The 21,314-nt window shown below is 35.1% G+C and overlaps 1 protein-coding gene across 4 annotated transcripts in view; it reads right to left on the reverse strand.

Annotated features, from left to right (window-relative positions):
- The window catches only part of LOC106057743 (choline-phosphate cytidylyltransferase B-like), a 106,732-nt gene that overhangs the window by 24,501 nt on the left and 60,917 nt on the right, over positions 1-21,314 (reverse strand). For 3 of the 4 annotated variants that reach the window (XM_056013178.1, XM_056013177.1, XM_056013179.1), the window contains exons 6-8: positions 18,539-18,621; positions 17,532-17,670; positions 11,432-11,620 (exon numbers count right to left, since the gene is read on the reverse strand). In XM_056013178.1, the coding sequence (XP_055869153.1) occupies positions 11,432-11,620; positions 17,532-17,670; positions 18,539-18,621 (411 nt within the window). The remainder of the gene's footprint in view (positions 1-11,431; positions 11,621-17,531; positions 17,671-18,538; positions 18,622-21,314) is intronic. The other variant, XM_056013180.1, reaches the window with a different exon arrangement.

The following is a 21,314-nucleotide window of genomic DNA, read 5'->3' on the forward strand; positions in this document are numbered from 1 at the left end:
GTTCCCTCGTGTGACCTCTAGAGAGTGCTTACGTCCATCGTATCTGACTTGTGGTCACCTGTCAATCAATGAACTCAATGTAATGGACTAAACAAATAAAAGGGGGAGGGGGTTGTTCATCTGGAAATATACCTGGTTACCTTAGATGTGTGGCTATGGTAGTCAAGCCCCGTAATAAAGATTAACTACTAAATAAACTAACTCGGTTCCCTCGAAAGGTGTGACCTCTAGAGAGTGTCAATACGCTCACATTAAACCTACGTCCATCGTATTTTACTTGTGGTCACCTGCCTATAAAAAAACTCAATGTGATGGACTAAACAAATAAAAGGGGTGGGAGTTGTTCATCTCTACCTCTGGAGATATACCCACACAGCTAGACAGACGTCTGGTCAGCATGACGTAGTCAAGGAATGTAGCATTTTAACATGTTAACTAACCTACTCAAAGGTCAAGACAAATTGAAAAAAGTGTCAGCCATTGCTGCTCTGTATGATGTAAAGTTTCATTTCTATTAATATTAAGTTATTAACACACCTTGTCTTTATAATAAACGATTTTTGGTGCATATTCATAATGGCTGTATTTTTAAGCACATTATTTTGTTTTAATATAAACATTAATACATTCTACAACAGACATTAATGGAACGAGGTCCACTTTATGCATATTAAATAGGTGTATTTTTTTCTATCCGGTTTACTATCCGGTAGTGATATTCGACCGGAGCCGAATAGCACGGGATAGTAAAAAATGCCGGATATTCGGCAGAAGCCGGAGCCGGAGCGACTATCCGGTGCACCCCTATTATGCACATACCGTGAACTTTTAAAGAAAATCGTTAGAGCCGTTTTCGAAATAAAATTTATATATATATAAAAATATAAATATATATACATACATACATACATACATACAAGAATTGCTCGCTTAAGAGTATAGGATATATATATATATATCTAATATATATAAAGCAGAATGTGAGGTGTATGTATATATGTATGTATATATGTATGTATGTATGTATTGTATGTATGTCCCCGTATAGAAATCAAAACCGTTTGACAGATCTTGATAAAACTTGGCAGAAATGTTCCTTGGGTACTAACTTAGACCGTAGTGTATGTATTGTTGTAGACCTAAAACAAACTTAAGACCCTTTAAAAAAAAAAAAAAGTTGACAAGCTCTATGAAAGCATTATAACTTCATCGATCTAGGCCATGTTTACATGAGAAAAGATAGAAAGGATCTAGATTTAGATCTAATTTTAAGAACTAAACTTTGCGCAGATAGTTTTTTACTTTGACACATGAAAATAAAAAATATAGTTTATTGATTTCATTATTTAATAAAATTAACCTTCAAATTTGTGTTTTAAAAGCATTTTTTACATAAATTGGTTCCTTATATCTGCAAATGTAGAATTCCTGATGAGCATTCTTTCATTAGACAATACCGTAATGTTCTATTCCTAGGTCTAAAACTCTAATTCAACTCTAAGATGTTATAACTTCTGTTCGCAAAGATAATTTTATACTTTAACACATGAACATACCAATTATAGTCCATTCATTTTCATATTTTTATTAAATTAACATTCAAATTTGTTTTATTCTAAAGCATTTTTTAATGCATTCGTTCGCCCTAAAGCTGCGAAGCCGTGGCCGTGTTAATATATATTCTAATAGTTTAATTCATTCGCGTACATCTAATTAAAAAGGTCACGCATGCGCACGTGTAGAATGAACTCTATCCAAGCCAATATTTATTCTAGATTACTCTAGATCAGTGGTCTTCAAAGGGGACGATATCGCCCACTAGGGGGTGTTGAGAGCCAAAGGGGCGGTAGGGGGGCGCTGGGCACAAAATGGGGCGGTATGGGGGCGCTGAGCATAAGGGCGGAAAGAAGAAACTAAAGGTGCTCTGAAACAAAACAAATTTAAAAATTCTTCAACATTAAAGCTGTGAAACTAAATATAGACAAATTATAGTTAACTTGCTTCTAATTTAAGAACAGAACGGCGTTAGAAATTGAGTTCGGGAATCCCATTTTCTATTTTTAAATTCTTACTCTTTTGCTGCGATTAAAAAAACGGCAAAGCAGGATATGTTTTAATGGCTTCTGAGAAAAATGCATAGCTTTTTAAAAATTCTTATGACATTGTTGAAAAATTGATTAAAACTAATTTTTTTTAAAAACATATGTAACACAAAAAGACTTTTTTTCTGTTAGAGATGAAATATTATTTCAAAATTGTCTAGTTATGTAGCTTATTAGGGCATATAGGAAACCATCAGTGGTTGGACGCTAAAATGACTTCATAGGTAATATAGAATAAAGAACAAATCTATTCACTATTCACATTGTGAGTTATGATACACAAGAAAAGTTTAGCCTGCAATTTCATTTCTATTTGAATCTAATTATAAAACTGTAAATACAAACCCATGCCGAAAATAAGCGCATCTTTCAACAGTTTTGTGAAACAAATGATGAAAAAAATGTTAAACTCTTGTTGTAAACTGAACTTCGATGGATTTCGAAAGGGGTTTGTTAATTGTTATGGCTCGTTTTTTTAAGCTCTTAAATAATTTTTTTTTTGAGAAATGGGAAGATTCAATGGATGGAGATGACTTAAAGCAGGCTAAAAAACATTGTTTTACATGGTAGGCATCTAACACAAATGAATGAAACGAACCTCCGACTGCTAGGAAAGAGATTGACTTTTATTGATAATAGCATTTTCTCTTTTATCGAGATATTAAATCTATTTTAAAGAGTTTTACAATCTCACATAACTTGTTTGTTGACAAAAGAATTACTGCCCAAGGACACCGATATCTATGCAATTCACATAACAATGCTCTATGAAGAAATTAAGATTCGCTTCTAAAATTAAAAAAAAAAATATATAAATGACAATTATTAAACATCTGTTACTGACGTTCAAATTGAGTTGCATGAAAAAATAGATTTACAAAACTATGTCTTCAGTAAAAAGAATGTAAACATAGGAGGCACACAGTGGCGTAGCTAGGGTGGGGGGAGGGCGGAAATTTGAAAATCCCCCAGGCCCCCATTTAAAAAAGGGGGGGGGGCAAATTAGTGCTTTTTTAATTAGTTAAATTAAATATTACGCAAAATGCAGCGGCCCTCAAATATGTCAAGCCCCCTGGCTCCCAAACGATGGAAATTCCTAGCTACGCCCCTGGGGGCACAAAAGAGATGTGGCTGCATTTAAATGTTTCAGTAAAATTCCAAAACTGTGGTCGAAAATTAGCTTTTCAGTAAACATACATGGATAACTAGATTTAATGCGTAACAAAGTTAATGAATAAGCAAAGAAATAGACTGGATGTAGCATATTGTCAGACTGCAGGACAAGGTTCCCATTAGCTTAATTTCATTTTGTAGAGAATTCAGCAATAATAATATTTATATTTAAAAATAAAACTAAATTTACAATTAAACATAAAAGCAGTAGGCCCTAATATTCAAAAATTTAAACGGAGACTATTCTTAGGATTTGAAAGGAAGTCTTTACAATTAATTTTTGTGAGTAATCACTGGAAATTATTTGACATAATATTTGCATAATGATAATATTGGCTGTTTTTGCCTTTATTTCCGAAGATAACGGCTGAGTCCAGTGTTTCACATAACTACGCAAACCCAACTGCGATCTACATATTTTCCCGAATTTTATGCAGACAAAGCCGTTGTATGCTGGCTTTTCTTTGAGTATCAAATTTTGTCCAGCAGTTTTTGTAAGAGCTCTCGAACTGTTTCTCTCAGAGGCTACCTGCTGCCAGAGAATGCTGCCAGGTACTTTCCTCTATGCCAGGATAAGTGTTATTGACAGCATAAAAATTAATAGATAGATGATATTTTGTTCAAATTTGCTTTCTCACGCTTCTTTATAACTGTTTTTCTTAGAGGGGGCGCTGGCGGATTTTTGTAAAGAAAAAATTCGAAAAGGGGGCGGTAGGCCAAAAAAAAATTTGAAGACCACTGCTCTAGATCTATGTCTAACTCAAGATCTACTTTATTCTTTAACAAATGAACATACAAAATCAAGTATATTCATTTAATCAAATATATGTAGGCCTACAAGCAAATGTTTTTATTTGAAAAAATGGATTTAAGTCGATTAGCTAATTTGATTGCACCATTTCACTCATACTTTTTATACGCATTCGCTTTACTTATAACATTATTATTTCGTTTAATTGTTTACAAACAACTCTGAGACTCATCGACAGTTATATGCAAACAAAAACCCCGCGGGTAATATATGTCTAGTCTAATATATAAAGTAGAATGTGAGGCGTATGTATGTATGTCCCCGTATAGAAATCAAAACCGTTTGACCGATCTTGATAAAACTTGGCAGAAATGTTCCTTGGGTACCAAATTAAATCGTAGTTTATGTATTGTAGCCCTAAAACAAACTTAAGACCCTCAAAAAAAAGTTGGCCAACTCTATACAAATATTGTATCTTATTGTCACGTACGCTTAGTCTATATTTAGCTCAAGGTTCGCCGACAAGATTTCAGCTAGCTCGGGGATATCCAAGTAGACATAAACCTTTTATTAGAATAATTGTAATTGGTCAGAAATGTTAACTATTGTATGTTAAGTTGCATGTTATTGGTTGGCCATGCAACAAAGAGATATTAGTCACGTGGTAACGCCTGATGATCAGGAAGCTTAGAGATATTACCGCCTGTGACGAGCGGAACGTGTTAGAGATAAGATGTACTAAAGTCTCGTGTTGGAACTCAAAAGGAAGATGACATGATCATATTATTGTGTAGATCATTTAATTTAGTAGAAATATATTTTACATGTTTTATTCAATCACAGTATATCATTGTAATTATTGTGAATAGCTTTGCCAAGTTTTGAATTAAAGTATTTGTATTTGACGAGGAGAAGTTTCTTCATTGAATATAATAATAATATACTTAGATCGTCTTATCGACTAGCAACTTCTAGATGATCCTCTTATCAACTGGCAACTTCTAGATGATCATCTTATCAACTAGCAATTTCTAAATGATCATCTTATCAACTGACGATTTCTAGATCCTCGGCAATCACGATCATTGATTGTGCAGTTTAAATCAAGATAATCTTCAATGTGACATCTAGCACATTGATGATCGTGACACTTATAAATCTAGGCCGCAGATAGTTTGTCAACCAGGGACTGTAGCTGAATATCAGAATCAGCCACAATAGCTGCATCATCAGCATACATGAGTTCCTGATGAGTAGCTTCCTAACCTTGGTTTTTGCCCGCAGCCTTGATACATTAAATAGTTTACCAGAGGATCTTGTATGGAGAAACACACCTTCGTTTATGTAGCTGTAGGCATAATGCAGTAGATAGGAGAAGAATATGCCAAACAGAGTAGGTGCGAGCACACATCCCTGCTTGACACCACTGCAAACCTCAAAAGGTGCTGATTGGGCTCCATTGAATTTGACAGTACATTTAGTTTCCTCGTGAAAGCTCTCATTCAAAAAAACATTATTTTGTTATTTTACACATGAAAATACAAATACGTGTCTATTCATTTCATTATTAGATGCACATTAACCTTCAAATTTGAGTTTACAAAACATTTTTTTTACATAAAATCGTTCGCTCTAAATGGTAATAGCTTTAAACGTCTTGACATACTTTTCCGTAATTTGCGGCACCATTATATCGCGTAGTGATACGAATGAAATGAACGTCAGAGGTCATAATATCGAGCATTATAATGGCATATTATTAAACTAATAAACTACTTACATAATGCAATTTACTTTCTAATGTGTTTTTTTTTAAAGTATTTAAGCCTACAGTTACCGATTAAGTTTAATGTTAAGTCTTTATTTTCAATTTACTTTTTTCTGTAAGATGTACTTATGCGCATTTAGACCTCTTAGCAACTTAGCTAACGAATTGATGTAACACGGCTAATGTATCTAGGTCAACACATTAACCTACTTTTAGGTCGACACAAGCTCACATCACAGTGTTTATAGTCTTTTACTATAATAGGCTAAGTTTGTATTTATTGACTAGACCACTGTGGCATTCAAATTGTTTGGATACTAAATATAGAGCTACATAAAATTAAACTAACAATGTTATATAAACAATTACATTAACGCATTTTTGGTCTAAATATACTAACATAAAATAATTAATCTTATTGAATAATAAATTCGATCTTAAAATGATAGATAAAGAATGTAGATTATTTTACTTAATTTAAAGAAATGAATCTAAGTTTAATCTAGGTCAAAAACTATATTAGACTCTAGATCTAGATCTCAATATATATTGTTATAAACCTGGTGGTGGCACAGATGGGGATAGTGGTGTGAGTGTAGTCAGCCGACGGAAATCGCCCCGGGCCAGCTAGACGAGCGGTCAGCCGAGACGAGTGTTAACATGACGGTTCGGGAAGTATCGACGTCGTGAACAGAGCTCAGGAGCGTCACGAGAGTTGTAGTCATCTGACCACCCAGAAACGTTGAGCGGCGTTCTGTCCGGTTCTAGAAGGCCAGTAGGGACCCTATATAAAGAGCGGAGGTGTCGCAGTCAAGAGGGTTCAGAAAGGAGGTTCACGACAGGAGTTCAGAACATGGTCGACTACAGCACAGTTCAACGGTGTGGTTCTGTACGGAGCATTACGACGGTTCAGTGCGGAGTACTGTCAAGTACAGTTGAGATGACTGGCGTCTTGGTCTGTGATCGAGTCCGACACAACGAGCCTTGTGTGTGAAGTCAGTCCTGAACTGTTGAACCCAGTGCAAGCCCGGAACGAGACGTAGAGGCCAGTGTAAGAGTTGATACGGCGGTACGGTGTTCTCGGAGAGATATTTGTACAGTGTACGTTTTGCCAATTGTACAGTATTGGCTCAGATTTATTGAACTATTAAAGTGTTACGTTATTTTGGAGCCCTGAGTTTTCAAGTTCTTTAAGTTGGTGGTGTATGGTGCAGTTTGCAGAGAGCCTGGATAGTGAGATTCGTAACAATATGTAAGCAAATCTTTTTGTAACAAAAATGGAATTTGGTCGATTGGCTATTTCAATAGCAATATTCAAACCATTTTTACATTCACGCATTCGTTTTACTTATAACATTATTATTTTGTTTAATTGTTTCTGACTATTATTATAGCTTTTATGCGTATAGAATGCTCAGAGCGCTATGATCCATTCACATGTTTCCGTGCTGCCTTTAGGTGCTCAGTAAACACAGCTTAGCTCGAGTCGGGTGTCGAGCCTCGAGTTCCCTTCAAAGGTAGCCAAGAAAAGTTCAAGCGTACTCAGCCTCTTGACCACGCTTCCCACAAACTATTCTAATGTACTATATCAGTGACACGCATATTGAGACCCGCGGGCAACATACGGCTAGTATGTATATAAATATATGTACAAGAGTTGCTCGCTAAGAGTATAGGATATACCTATATAGGATATATAGCAACGGCGCCTCATGATTATATATGTCCAACCTGCGATCGCAGCTGTGTATCAAGGATTGGCCTCTTTAGTCACACAAGAAGTTGCAAAGGGAAAAGATCGTCGCTCGAGACGTATATATATATATATATATATATATATATATATATATATATATATATATATATATATATATATATATGTGTGTGTGTGTGTGTGTGTGCGCGCTTTTATACATGGATTAGGGTTTAATGGGAGTTAGGGTTTTGAGAAAATCGCCCCCCCCCCTCAAATGTTTTGGATCCGCTAGTGCGTTTAACTTGGATCGGATCAGATTCAGATATAGCAGCAGCAAGGTATCTCTGTCAGCTCCCCAGTCCGTATTGCTGAGTGCTATGAGTATGTTTAATGACTTGTGGCATTTCTTCTTTAGTTCTTTAATATTGGGAGAGAAAATTAGATTTTGAATCTAGGGTGAAGTTACTGAAAGAACGCTGCCCTGGGGTACACCCATCTGCTGGTCATAAGTGCAGAGCGGGGTCGCCAACTCGAACCTGAAATTTCCAGTTCTTAAGGAATTCCCTCACAAAGCAGGGAAGGTGTCCCCTTAGCCCCATAAGCTTCAAGTCCCGTAGAATGCCATGTTTCCAGGTTGTATCATAGCCCGCTTCTTTATCGAAAAATACAGCTACTGGATGTTCTCGTCTTATAAACGCATTCCTGGTAAAAGATTCCATCCTTACCAGGCGGTCAATTGTTGTCCGCCCCTGCCGGAATCCGCACTGGTAGTTAAAGATTAATTTATTTCTCTCAAGGAACCAGACCAGCCTCAGAAAAAGTGAGGGCCCTAACGAAGATAAAGATATATTTTCAACCTTTCTGAAGGGATTTTCTACTTTTGTGTCGACGTTTCGTCGGGCCGGATGGAAACACGTTGCGGGCCGGTTCTGGTCCGCAGGCCGTACTTTAGGCATCACTGGTTTACTAAATGAAGCTTGTTAATGGTGTTGGGCGATAGTTACCTAAGTCAGACCCATCTCTTCCTAGTTTAGCCCATCTCTTCCTGGTTTAGGTATAGGTATAATTGTGGCTTTCCTCTAGCTGTTTGGGAAAGCACCTGATTTCCTTACACAGTTTTTAATTTTTAGCAAGGTTGTCAGTGAGGATTCGAGAAGATGTTTGAGGAACTGATAGTAGACTTCATCTTCTTCTGGCGCTGTGTCATGTGATTTGTCCAGTGAGTCCCACAGTTCTTCAAGTGAGAACGTCTTGTTATAGTCTTCATGTTTTCTTCTTCCTCGATCTCATTACTATGTTGGAGCATTCAGGTGACTAGACCAATATATGAGATGAACTTCGCAGCGGTTTTAAAATTAGGGAGCTCTCTATATAGTTTTCTTTCTATAGAGGTGTTTTTGGGGCCAGTGTCTTGTTCTGGCCTCTTGGTAAAGAATGCAGTTAACTTTTAACTTTTTTGGAATTCTGGCGTGTAGTGTGCAGTAAACGATTTATCTGCTATTGAAAATGCGATGCAGTCAGCTATATCTCTGGGGGACGTAACTTATTTTTTCAAATGCCCTATTGCATTTGATTCTTTCCATTTGATCCGCATTACTGCCTTCTAAACCGTTCTAGCAGAAGTTTTCACATCAAGATAGACCAGTCTAGCCTTCGCTCTAACTATCCTGAGTAGTTATAGATTTTGCTGGGAAGGGTTCTTTATAAACGCAGCCAGTCGTTTTTTCTTAGTATTTGTGTTTGTTTTTTGGGCACATCGGCACACTTTAAGCCATGTCATGCCCATAATCCCTCAAGGGTTACTCTACCTTCATACCACAAGTGCTAAATTGTATTAAGTTAAGTCATTAAAAACAAGGTAGTAAAAATTTAATAATTTAATAAAAAAATCTTTTGTAAATATTATATTTTCATAATTTCACTAATAAACCTTCGCAGACAACACCACCTCCCGGACAAAGCCCAGTACCTTCCCAGGGTCGACATTATCGAACAGTGTTTTTAAGGTGTGCGCTCTTAAAAGATTTCCCCCTAATATCCTGGTATGCTAGGCCGTTTTTGAATTGGCTGAGGTTAGTGGTACAACTTTCATAGCAATATCGAGTAGCTTGCTAGCAAAAATATCAGCTGGACTCTGCTCATTAAGGATATTTTCTGTGATATCTTAGAAGCATCTTTTTGAAATCGTTCCCAATAGGCTTTATTCAGCTTCAACGGCCGAGGTCGTCGCAATGAGGGGAGATTGTTAAAAATGATGATTGGGAAGTGGTCCCTTAGGTCATTGTTAACTGACCATTTAAAGTTGTCCAGAAATCCACTGATGCATACGTGAGGTCAATGCAAGTGAGAGATCTAGGTCGGTGATGCATCATTAAGTAAGCATAAATCATGTTGGAGAAGGATATCCTCTAGCATACCTCTTGTGTCAGTATTGATGGATCCCCACATAATATTATGGGATTTGAAGTCTCTAAGGATTATATAGGGCTAAGGGAGCTAGGATCCTTAATGTCTGTTGGATTTAAGGAGCCCCTGAAGGTAGAGACAAGCTGCAGCAAGTGATAACCATGTGTAGAGATATCCTAGCTGCCTGTAGTGTGTTTTGGAGTTGCCATGGGGGATGCTGTCCTTCACAAGGATACAGGCTCCACCTGTTGCTCTCTCCGCATCTTCAACATTCCTGCTGTATGTGCTGTAACTGCTGAAACTAATACTGAAATTTCAGATATGAGTCTATCAATAGCTGCAATTCCTCATAATTGGGCTTGAGGTCTCTACAATTCCACTGTACACTCCTGGAATCCATGGCTTATTCTAAATGATCTACTTGAAGCTATTAGGAATAGGAAGGCCCCGGAGGAGTTTCCTTTAATTCCCGTGACCTTTGTGTTTTTAGACTTAGGTTTGGGTGGAGAGGAGGACACCCCCCTTTTGGGGGAGGTCTTTCTCTCTGGAGAGGAAAGATCACTCAAGTTAAAGCAGAGGCTATTTCCTCCACCCTTACTTCGGGTATCTTTTTTTGCGAATACGAAATGACATCTTGATCTGCAATCAAGTCCGACACAACGAGCCCAGTGTGTGAAGTCAGTCCTGAACAGTTCATCCCAGTGTAAGTCCGGGACGAGGCGGAGAGGTCAGTGCAAGAATTGATTAGGCGCTACGGTTGTATATTTGTACAGTCAGTGTTACATGTTGCCAATTATACAGTATTGGCTGTAATTTTATTGGACATTAAAGTGTTATGTTACTTTTAAGGCCTGAATTGTTAAGTTCTTTGAATTAGTGGTGTGGTGTCGTGTGAAGAAGTTTGCAGAGAGCCTGAATATTGAGGAACGTTATAATATTATTAAAGTGATTCCAGAATAAAAGCTTCGTATTTATTGATTAAGAATCACAGTTTTGAATTTTTACTTTACATTTGTATCTCCGGCATCACGATATTGTATGAGTGTTCAATAATTGTTTAAAGGGAGAGAACTATTCAAAATTACAACTCTGAACTTCTGAAACATAATCTCATCATAACATCGCGTAAAACATATTGTGACACCAAACGTATCATCTCAATAACTTTTGTATATGATTACTGTCATGCAAAGGTTAGGCGCAAGTTTATTATGTTATATCAGCATAAAGTACAAATTGTTTTAAAATATTGTTTACATTGCTTGTTCCTGTACATGTTTATGACAATTATTAGTTGAATTCTTTGCTCATTAAAATGCTAAAATTAAAATAAACCATTCATGATCACATGCTCAGTGAAAAGTTTAAAAAAACAACTATTTGCAGTTGTTACAGTGTGGTAAATCGAATAAGATAGAAAATTATATAATCTTTCTTGTTATTAACATAATATAAAATAAAAACAAAATGATTGCAGGCAAAGGGGAAGATATTAAACCATTGTGTAAATAATGTAAAACATGATATTAACTTACCAGTTTCCCATCTCGACCAAACATTTCTACAAAGTTGCCGATTAATTCTTTAGATTTTTCTTCCCATCTGTGCAACATTTCATTGCCTTTTCCTAACTGATCTTTCCACTTGTCCATGAGATCTTTGCCTTTGTCTTTGATTCTACTTTCCAGCTTTTCATAGTTATCCTTCAATTTGAGACGTTTAGCCTTGAACATATCAATAACAACATTTGTCAACATTCTAAGAAACAAGAAAAAGATCAGTCAACTGCCAGATGTGGAGGTATGAAAACTACTCCTACAACAGTCTGTGAGATAGACTCCAATATTCAACCTTTTAAGTTAAGGTACAACAGAGCAGCACTATTGGGAGATCTAGAAGGTTTGAGGATGATCACTCTACAGAGAAATAGACAAAACAAAGAACTCTGATTTAACTTACTGATGAACTAGCCCTAAAACACCATCTACCCAACAACAGAATTTTTTTTTTCAGATTTTCAAACATTGCTCCTGGACTTAAAACTACAAACAACACATTTATTAAATAAAGGAATCAAATCTGCTGGAGCTCAAAGTAGGCACACTAGAAACAATTCAAAGATATCCAAAAACACCTATCCATATATACACATGAATCATCCTTGAAAACCACCATCAATGCTGCCCTTCTGGTCTTTCCCAAAAATTAAAAACTTGAAATAAGTGCACCCTGTGGTGATTATTTCTCAAACTTCCAAGCTGAAATTAGGGAATCCCCATAGCATTGCAGTTGAGAAAAAATTAAATACTGCAATACAGTTACAATCCGATATTGCTGTCTTTACAGATTCCCAATCCACTCTGCAAACCTCATCCAGTCCAAGAGAAATGACAACACTAATCATGATAATCCATCATATGTCAAAATTAAATATCACAATAACATTACAGTGAATCCCTGGACACATAGGCTTAATGGGAAATGAAAAGACAGATAAAATATCAAAAGCAGTGCCATCTATGGAACAACCAGATATACATTAACCCCATCACCCTCAAAGGTCAATGTTAGTCAACAATCACAGAGATTTACACTATAAAACCAAGATTGCACTTTACCTTTGAAAGATTTACATTAGTTACATATAGGTTTATATATTCTACATGGGTCATCCCTCATACATACACACACCATCTCATGTTACAAAGATTAGTTTATGATAAGCATATCTGTTAAAAAATGCTGTTAATTTTAATTTATCAATCAGTAATAGAGTTTAAAGCAACTAAGTAAATAAAAGAAAAAAAATAATATAAATATAAAAAATGTTTTACATGTTTCGGATGTTCCTTCAAAGTTAAAGATAGTTTACTTCCTAGTCCAAACCTCCCGCAGGACGACGGGGGATGGGAGCGGGCAGGGTTTGAACCCTCGACAGTCGATAAATCCGAACGACAGTCCAGTGTGCAAACCGCACGACCAGGCAGCCATCCAAATATAGGTATGTTATATAGAAGGTTTGCAAAAAATTCAGTAAAACTAGCTGTTTGAGTCATGTAGGTATTTGGCTCCGGCCGAATATCAAAAAGTGCTATATGGTGCACCCCTAATTTTTATTTATATGGTCATTGTCTATCAATACATTAAGCGTCATGGATTAAACAATTAAGAAGTTGTTGAGGGTGTTGAGTCTCTTGAACCCTACCTGTAAAGATACCTCTGGTCAGTGTCTTCTATGCTAATATACACAGATCCTTTGTATCTACATTAAAATTAGTTCCTAGCTTATTAAGCTATTAAATAGCTAGCAATATTGGTAACAGCGTAGATGTTTGGCTTGTAGCCCAGCCCCCTTATTGAGATTTAACTCAAAGTAAACAAGCTTATTACCCAGTCAAAAGTGTAAAGTGTGTGGCTTGATTGACAACTTATCTCCAAATAAACAAACTCATACCAGGTTAACCTTGTAGATGTTTGGCTTGTAGTCAAGCCCCCTAATTGAGAATTAACTCCAAGTAAACAAACTTATTACCCGGTCAATAGTATAAAAGGTGTGGCTTGTGGTCCAGACCCTTGATTGACAACCTATCTCATAATAAAGAAACTCATACCAGATTAATCTTATAGAGGTATGGCTTGTAGTCCAACCCCCTAATAAAAATTCTTCTCCAAGTAAACAAACTCAGTTCCCTCAAAAGATGTGACCTCTAGACAGTGTCAACACGTTGACATCTGGCTTAATGTGGTTGGCTGTCTGTGAACTCAATGTTATGGACTAAACAAACAAAAGGAGGTGGGGGTTGCTCATCTCTACCTCTGGAGATATACCCGCACATCTAGACAGATTATCAACGTGACGTAATTAAGGAATATTACATGTTTACTAGACCACTCAAAGGACAAGACAAGCTTTTAAAATGTGCCAGACATCGCTGCTACGTATGTAATGCGAATTTATAATTTGTAAAGTTTTATTTCTATTTAGATTAACACGCCTTGTCTTTGTACTAAAAGATATTTGGTGCATAGTCATAGTTTATAGTTTTAAAAACAAATTCTTTTATTTGAAACAAAAACGATAATGTATTTCAGAACTGACATTATTGAATCATGTCCACTTTATGAATATTGGTATATTTTTATTGACGTGGAGATTTAGTTTAACCTTCTTGTTCGACATCGTTTATCAGCGTTGACTACCTTTATATTGTTTGCTTTTGCCTGTGTTGTTTCGATATATAAGTGTTACCTCCGTTTGGCGTATCTGGAAAAGACTTAGCGCAGAGGCGCCTAACAATATTAATAGAAAAATAGGTACTACGCTGTAGTTTTATACTATCCGGTAGTGTTATTCGACCGTAGACGAATATTGCTGAATAGTGAAAAAATGCCGAATTTTTGTCAAAAGCCGGTGCACCCCTAATAAATAAATATAAATATATAAATATATATTGTTGTAACTCTTGGGTAGGCACTCAACGTAAAGGCAGGCAACTCAACACAGTTTAACAGGAAATAAAGACAGGTGTTTATTCACTAGGACAAGCACATAACATCCTTCAACTTCCTCAGAGTCTTGCTACTAATTTACCAGTCCTTTAGACAGCAACCTGAATGTGGACCAACGACAGCCTTCCCCAATTCGCTCCAGGTCCCTTTCTACAACCTTCAGGCAGCACAAAAGTTGGCTTCTTAGTTTCCAAGCATTCAGACTCTTCACAATCCCTGATGCACTGTGCTTCTCTCTCTCCTAGTGTCTTCCTGTTTACGTTCACTAGTGCGCACCTCAAGCACTGGTGCAAGGCAGGGTTACAACAATATATATATTAATATATACATAAATATATGTAAATATAAATATATATGACCCCCCCCTGGCTACACCCATGGTGGGCAGTATAATGGTTGTTGAGCATTACTTTAACAAAAGCAGCCACTTGAACTAAGAAAACTTAATTTAAACTTAATCTTGAACATTTGTCAGCAGTGTTCCCAAATTACAGATTTGTATGAATTTTTACTAAATGTGTATGTGTTTCTGCATACAAAATTTATTGATGAACACATTTGAAATGGTTTTGAGATGAATATTCACATCTATACATTCATCAGAACATTGTTTAGTCTAGGCATCATATGCTTATAATGAAACCTCTAGTGAAAATGTTGCAGAGCTCTATTTTGAAAAGGCATTCTCACCTACATACATCACATGTGAAAGTGTTGCCTGACAGAATGTTGGAAGCTGATCTGGTTGCTATACAAAATAAACTGGCCAAATTTTTACACAGACAATCTATATCTCTTGACAGTGATGAATCATTGGATAGAACAGAATTTCATACAATGGCTACAGAGTTCTTTTTTGAAAACACATTCTTGCCTGAATACATCACATCTGAAAGTGGTAACTGACAAGTTTTTTGGCACCTTTGTCTTTGTTGACTGAGCTGCTACCTTGCTGTCCATTGCTTGTCTTGCTTCCACTGTTCCTAGATGGTGAATATAGAGCTATGCCTTACCAATCTTTTACATGTGTCCAATGCTTTTGGATCCCTTTTGATTACATCCACACAATGAAGATAGGGGCAACTAGTTTTTCTAGTGTCTTAGCAAGTTACATATTTTCCACACGCGGAAATGACCAAGCTAATGCAGGCAACTCTGTCTAAGGATCCCTTTTGATTACATCCACACAATGAAGATATGAGTTTAATTTATGCTTTTGCTTTGCATATGCAATTTATGTCTCGCTGCTATACAGTAGGATATTCAAGATGCAGGCTTTGTGGGCCTCAATCTTAGTTTTTGTTGTACATTTTTGGTTTTCCCAGTTAAGGATAGTAAAAGTTAAAGCAGCCTTCTTTATGTGCTTTTTGATCTTCTTCATGCTTATTATGCATAAAATCTTTGCAGAATGGGAGAAATAGAACATTAGTGACTGGAGCTCCTGCTGTGTGTGTCACCACTGCCATACATTCTATCTTCTGTGAGGAGCATGTTTTTTCCCTTAGCCAAGAGTCATGTACCATATGAGCTAAGGTCTCAAAAGATGTGGTTTCAAGAAACAATAGTAAATTTAAAAAGTACTAAAAAAATAGTCAAGGGACTTCAAAATAAGCACAATAGAAAATTCTCGTTCTCCCTTCTGTATGTCAGATAAGCTAATTTAGAATGCCTGTATTGTGAGCATTCTTCTTTATGGCTGGTCAACATACATGTACCAAGAGAACAGATTGAATAGTTTCCATTTGCGCTGCCTGAGAAGCATCTTCTGGAGGGATCATGTCTCCAATCAGAAATCGGCTAATATGCACAGCATCTATACTCTCCTGACACAGAGAAGACCATGCCACCATAGACATGTCACCCACATGCCAGATGGTAGAATCCAGAAACATATCATATATGCTGAGCTTGTGGAGGGAGTCAGACCAAGGGTCGCCCTAGACTAACCCATAGAGATTCTGCAAGCGAGACATGATAACCACTGTATGTGCTGGTATGATCCTCGCCAAGAGCAAGAACAAAATAAATGAAGTGGCCTTAAATCAAGAGAAAGAAAAAGAAAGCTGCCCTATCAGCTAGCCGTAAAACAAATGTATACATACACATGCAAGAACTGTGGCAAAATCTGCTACTATAGAATTGGCTTGATTAGCCCTGTCTCAAGATGAAACCAGAGCCAATGACTCATCTGGGCGCATCCATTGTCTTCCAATACAGAAGGAGCCATGTATATGTACTATTCTCAATACATTAACACGGAAAGACTTAACTATACTTAATCGATTGACTGAGGAGCTTATTTTGTGCAAGATTTGAAAGATGTCATTTCTACAAACAAGCTCAAAGGCTTTACTGAGATTATTAAAAAGTAGTATTCATTGTTCTCTGCACTTTTCTTATATATGTCAGAGAGAGAAAATCATCTTGATTGAAGATAGCTGAGAGCAGAAGCCACATTGGGAGGACACTTAGTAGACAGGATCTGCAAGTTTCTATAACAATGACATTTATAACTATGACTTGTCCACAATGTTATAAAGGGACTCTCCCCAACAATTATTGAGTATCATGCAAATGGATGACTTAAGAAGATTTGAAAGATACTGACTTGTTTTGAGTGGGATGAAACATGCTTCTGATGTTACCTTTTGAGCTGTAAGCCAGATGCTTTTGCACAGTGCCTTGCTGTCTTGCGAGACCTAGTGTATTTCAGTACTGGTGCACTAAGTAAATTGTGCTACATATGCTATCAGTTTATCTCTCTTTACTTTAATGATATGGTATGAACATAAAACAGCTTTTAAGCTTGCTTTTTTCTCTCCAAAAGTGGTCTGGGAAGCCTTCTATATGGTAGACTAGAGATGGTCCCATCTCTCTGTAAATAAGCTTCCAGTTGGTGCTAATGCTTGGTGTGAAGGTGCCACCATGTTCCTTTTGAAGGTGCTTAAGAAAGAATAGGAACTTTGGAAGGCATATGAGCTTTGATAAAATCCTTCACAAGCCATCAAAACATCAAAAGCCTTAGTGACATTGGCTAAGAAAGCATAAAGTTCAAGTTCTGCTCGCTGCAATTTATCTGCATTAACCTTAAAAAAAGAAAAAGAAATGAAATATCAATGAAATTACCTTCATGTAACTGACATTCAAATCTTTGTGAGAATAGCCCCGTGCCAAGTTCCTTCGAATATAAACATCATAGTCTTTTATAATTCTGGTAATTACATCTGTTGTGGATATACCTTCTGTTCGCTGTGTTGCTAAGAACCTTCAGAGGTAACACAAGACAACGTGCAAAATAAGCCACATCTTTTAATATTCGTAACACCACAAAATGTATTCAATTTTAGTACAGATATTCCTTTTGAAATGGATGTCAAGTGTAGTGTAAAATGATTTGCATATGGAAAGGGTGTACTCTGAGGGCACAAAAACAGTTTATAAGGATAATAAAGTTATTGCTACTGCGAGTGACCAACACATTAGTAAACTGTTATCCTTCTACAGTAAATCATATATTATTTAATACTATAAAATACTATAAAATAAATATAAAAAAATAAATGTATCTTTATCTATGTAATTGGATTGGTAATAGTTATATTATCAATAACTACAATAATAAAGGATTTAAATTAAAAAATGAATGTTTGATGATAGAAATCCATCATTTGGCAGAAATGTGACATACCATTATTATTACAGAATCTCTTAGTAAGGTATTTGGATATATTTTACCATTCAGTGAAATCTCATCAACAATCTCTTACAGGTTTCATGCAGCAAGGTAGAATAGACCTTAGTTAGATTCTGGTTTTCAATTGATTTCTTAGTTACGTATGTGAAGATATTTTAACAACATTCAGTAAAATATAAAAATTTTACAAATTTATTTGTACAAATCTATCACTAATATGGCTTGCTGTCCAAAAATGTCTGACGGGTTTTGATATTGTACCTGCTTTAGATAAAGTGTATACAAAAGATGCCAAAAAAAAAAGCCTACTTTGCTACTAATAATTTAAATATAGGTAACAATTAAAATATACAATCTGAATAAAGCTAAAAACTAATTCTAATTATCAAAATATTAAAAAAAAGAATTTATTTTAAATACCAGTAGTATGTCTACTTACATTCCTTTTTCTTTGACAAATTTATAGACATCATCAGCAGAGCCTGTTGTGTATGGAAGATCATCATGGGCAACAAAATCTATCTGTGAATAAAAATAAGAATTTTGCATGTTTTAATTATTCAAAATTATTTCTATTGAGACTGGAAATTATTCAGAACTCAGGACACTGACAGAACTAATTTTTTGACAAGAGAAGTCATACACAAAAGAAAAGGAGAAATCGAGATAGTAGCATGAGAAAAATGGAAATTACTCTTAAACACTGCAATGTCTAAACATCAATGCAAGGGGGCAGTTAAGTTTTGTTTTGACTTTCCAGTTACAGGATAATTTAATAATAAATACCTTTTTGAAAAAAAAAGAGTACATTTTTTTAATTAAAAGGTTATTACTTAATAGCTATTCTTTTAATATAACACTTAATTATCTTGAGTAACATATTTAAGCTGAATAAAATGTAAATATATTACAAGTTTTACACAGTGATAGTGATATTTATATAGCCATCACCAGACATCAAGTTTTTTTTAGCAGCCCCTGTTAGGGCAAAACCCGCTATTAGGTTTGTGCTAAATGTCAGACTGTCACACTCAGATCTCAAAAACTAGAAGAGAAATGGCTGGCAAAGTTTAGGTGCTATGGCTTCTTTTTGTTTTCTAAAAGCAAACCGCTTTATGCAATCGATTTTTTCATAAAAATACACCATATACATAAATGTAACTATGTTTACAACATGTTAACAGAGAAAGACATTTTTTTGTGTATTTTTAGCATTAATTAGTCAAATATATTTATAAAATGTACAAGATATGTTCACAAACAAATATAAATATTAAACTGTTTTTTCTGGTACACTACCTACTAAAATGAAAAGAAAACATTTATGTTTGTTTATAAAGGCTAGGAATGCAATTTGTATGTAAATGTCAATTATCAAGCACATTTTTTAAAATCGAATTTTTTGGAGCGGCTTTTGTGTAGTAGCGTGACATGGTACTAAATTAGTTCCCTCCAAAAAAAATTTAATAATCAGATTTATTTTTTGTTCAGTGGATAAAAGCCACATACTTTTATGCGTTTTGTCTGTCTGTCTGTCTCTCTGTCATATTTATATTTTTTAAAACATACTAAAAGCTATTGAACATCTGATTTCTTTAATGTTCCTTCCAAAACATCCCAAAAGTTTTAATTAAGTATCTATAATAGGTTGCTTTTGGGAAAAACAAGTCAATGCCAATTTAGTATTGCTCTTCTAACTTATCTTACATTTCATTTTCTTGCTTAAGAAAAAAAACACATGATCAATAATAGGTTGTTCTGACTTTAAAATAAATAGCATAAAAACGTTAAATGAAAATCTCTATACTGACTTACATTTCAATGCCTATAAAAATGTTTCGATATTGTTTTATAAAAAAATAAATTATGTCAAATGGTTGCTTGAAATCGCATAATTGACATATATTACAGTTAATATTTTTTGCCAATATGTAACTATAGTTTAATTATAGATAAATTGTTCCACATTTTTAACTTAAAACAAATAAATGTCAAATTACTTATTATACAAAAATATCGACAGTAGGTTGTTCAGGATTTTAAAATGAGAAAGTAATTTACTACAAATGATTGTTGAAAATAACTCTTTAAACATTTTTTACATTTAAGTTTCTTGCTTAAACATCACAAAAGAATGTTCTGGATTTTGTTTTGAAAAAGAAATTCACCCCCTATGATACTTTAATTTTCTTACCAATCATCGCCAAAATTTAATTGTTTGAAATTTTTAATGAAAATCAAAGGTTAACTAAGATTTTCAATAGATTTTTTTTTCAATCTTAATGTGACGGACAAACAGACTGACAGACAAAACAAACAAAAGAAAGCAGTTTATCTGATATATATATATAATTCTTTACATGAAATGCTATAAGATCTCAGTGCACTAATATCTAGGAACCCTTGTTAACTCTCTCGTATAATTAAAGAATTTTTTTAGTCTAACTAGGCCTTGTGATGTGGAATTTTTTTCTCTGAAGTCATATGGAATAAATTCTTTAAATGAAGTGCTAAAAGAACTCGGTGCATCAATGTTTATTAAACCTCATCAACATTATTGTATTTAAAAAAAAAAAAGACATACTAGATAAAGATCTTGTCTAGATTTATATTCTAATTAAAATCCTTGTAGATTCTAGATCTAGAATTATTAGGTCTAGTTTAGAGTGATATAGACTAGATCAAGATTAAGATTGTGCTTCGATCAATAAGATGCACAGGATTGAAAGAATTGAAATTCGCTGGTGTCATGGAAGAGCACAACTAGCTAATGTGATGACCAAACGAGGCGCATCTGGACTTCTACTTATGACCATACTGCAAGAAGGAAGACTCCCAGATGAGTTTGTGTAAACAGAACTATTATTTCATTTTTTTTTCCTATTGACCATATTTTTAGCAGCCCCCCAAAGGGGAAAAGACGCTATTAGTTTTGTGCGAAATGTCTGTCCGTCTGTCCCATTTAGATCTCGTAAACTAGAAAAGATATTGAAAATCCGACATCACAATATTTTAGACCATTCAAAGTTCTGATGCAACTGCTACTTTTTTTTTTCTGAAAGTGAAAAATCAAATTTTTTAAATCAGTTATGCAAGCAGTTTTTTAAAGAGAAAAAGCTAATTAATATGCATCATAAGTTAGACCTAATTTAAAATGAATAGTAATCTTATAAACTTCATTTTTATGAAAATTTTTTTTATTGCGGAAAATTTTT

Source organism: Biomphalaria glabrata, chromosome 15 (genome assembly GCF_947242115.1).
Source record: "Biomphalaria glabrata chromosome 15, xgBioGlab47.1, whole genome shotgun sequence".
In the NCBI taxonomy this organism is placed as follows: Eukaryota; Metazoa; Mollusca; class Gastropoda; family Planorbidae; genus Biomphalaria; species Biomphalaria glabrata.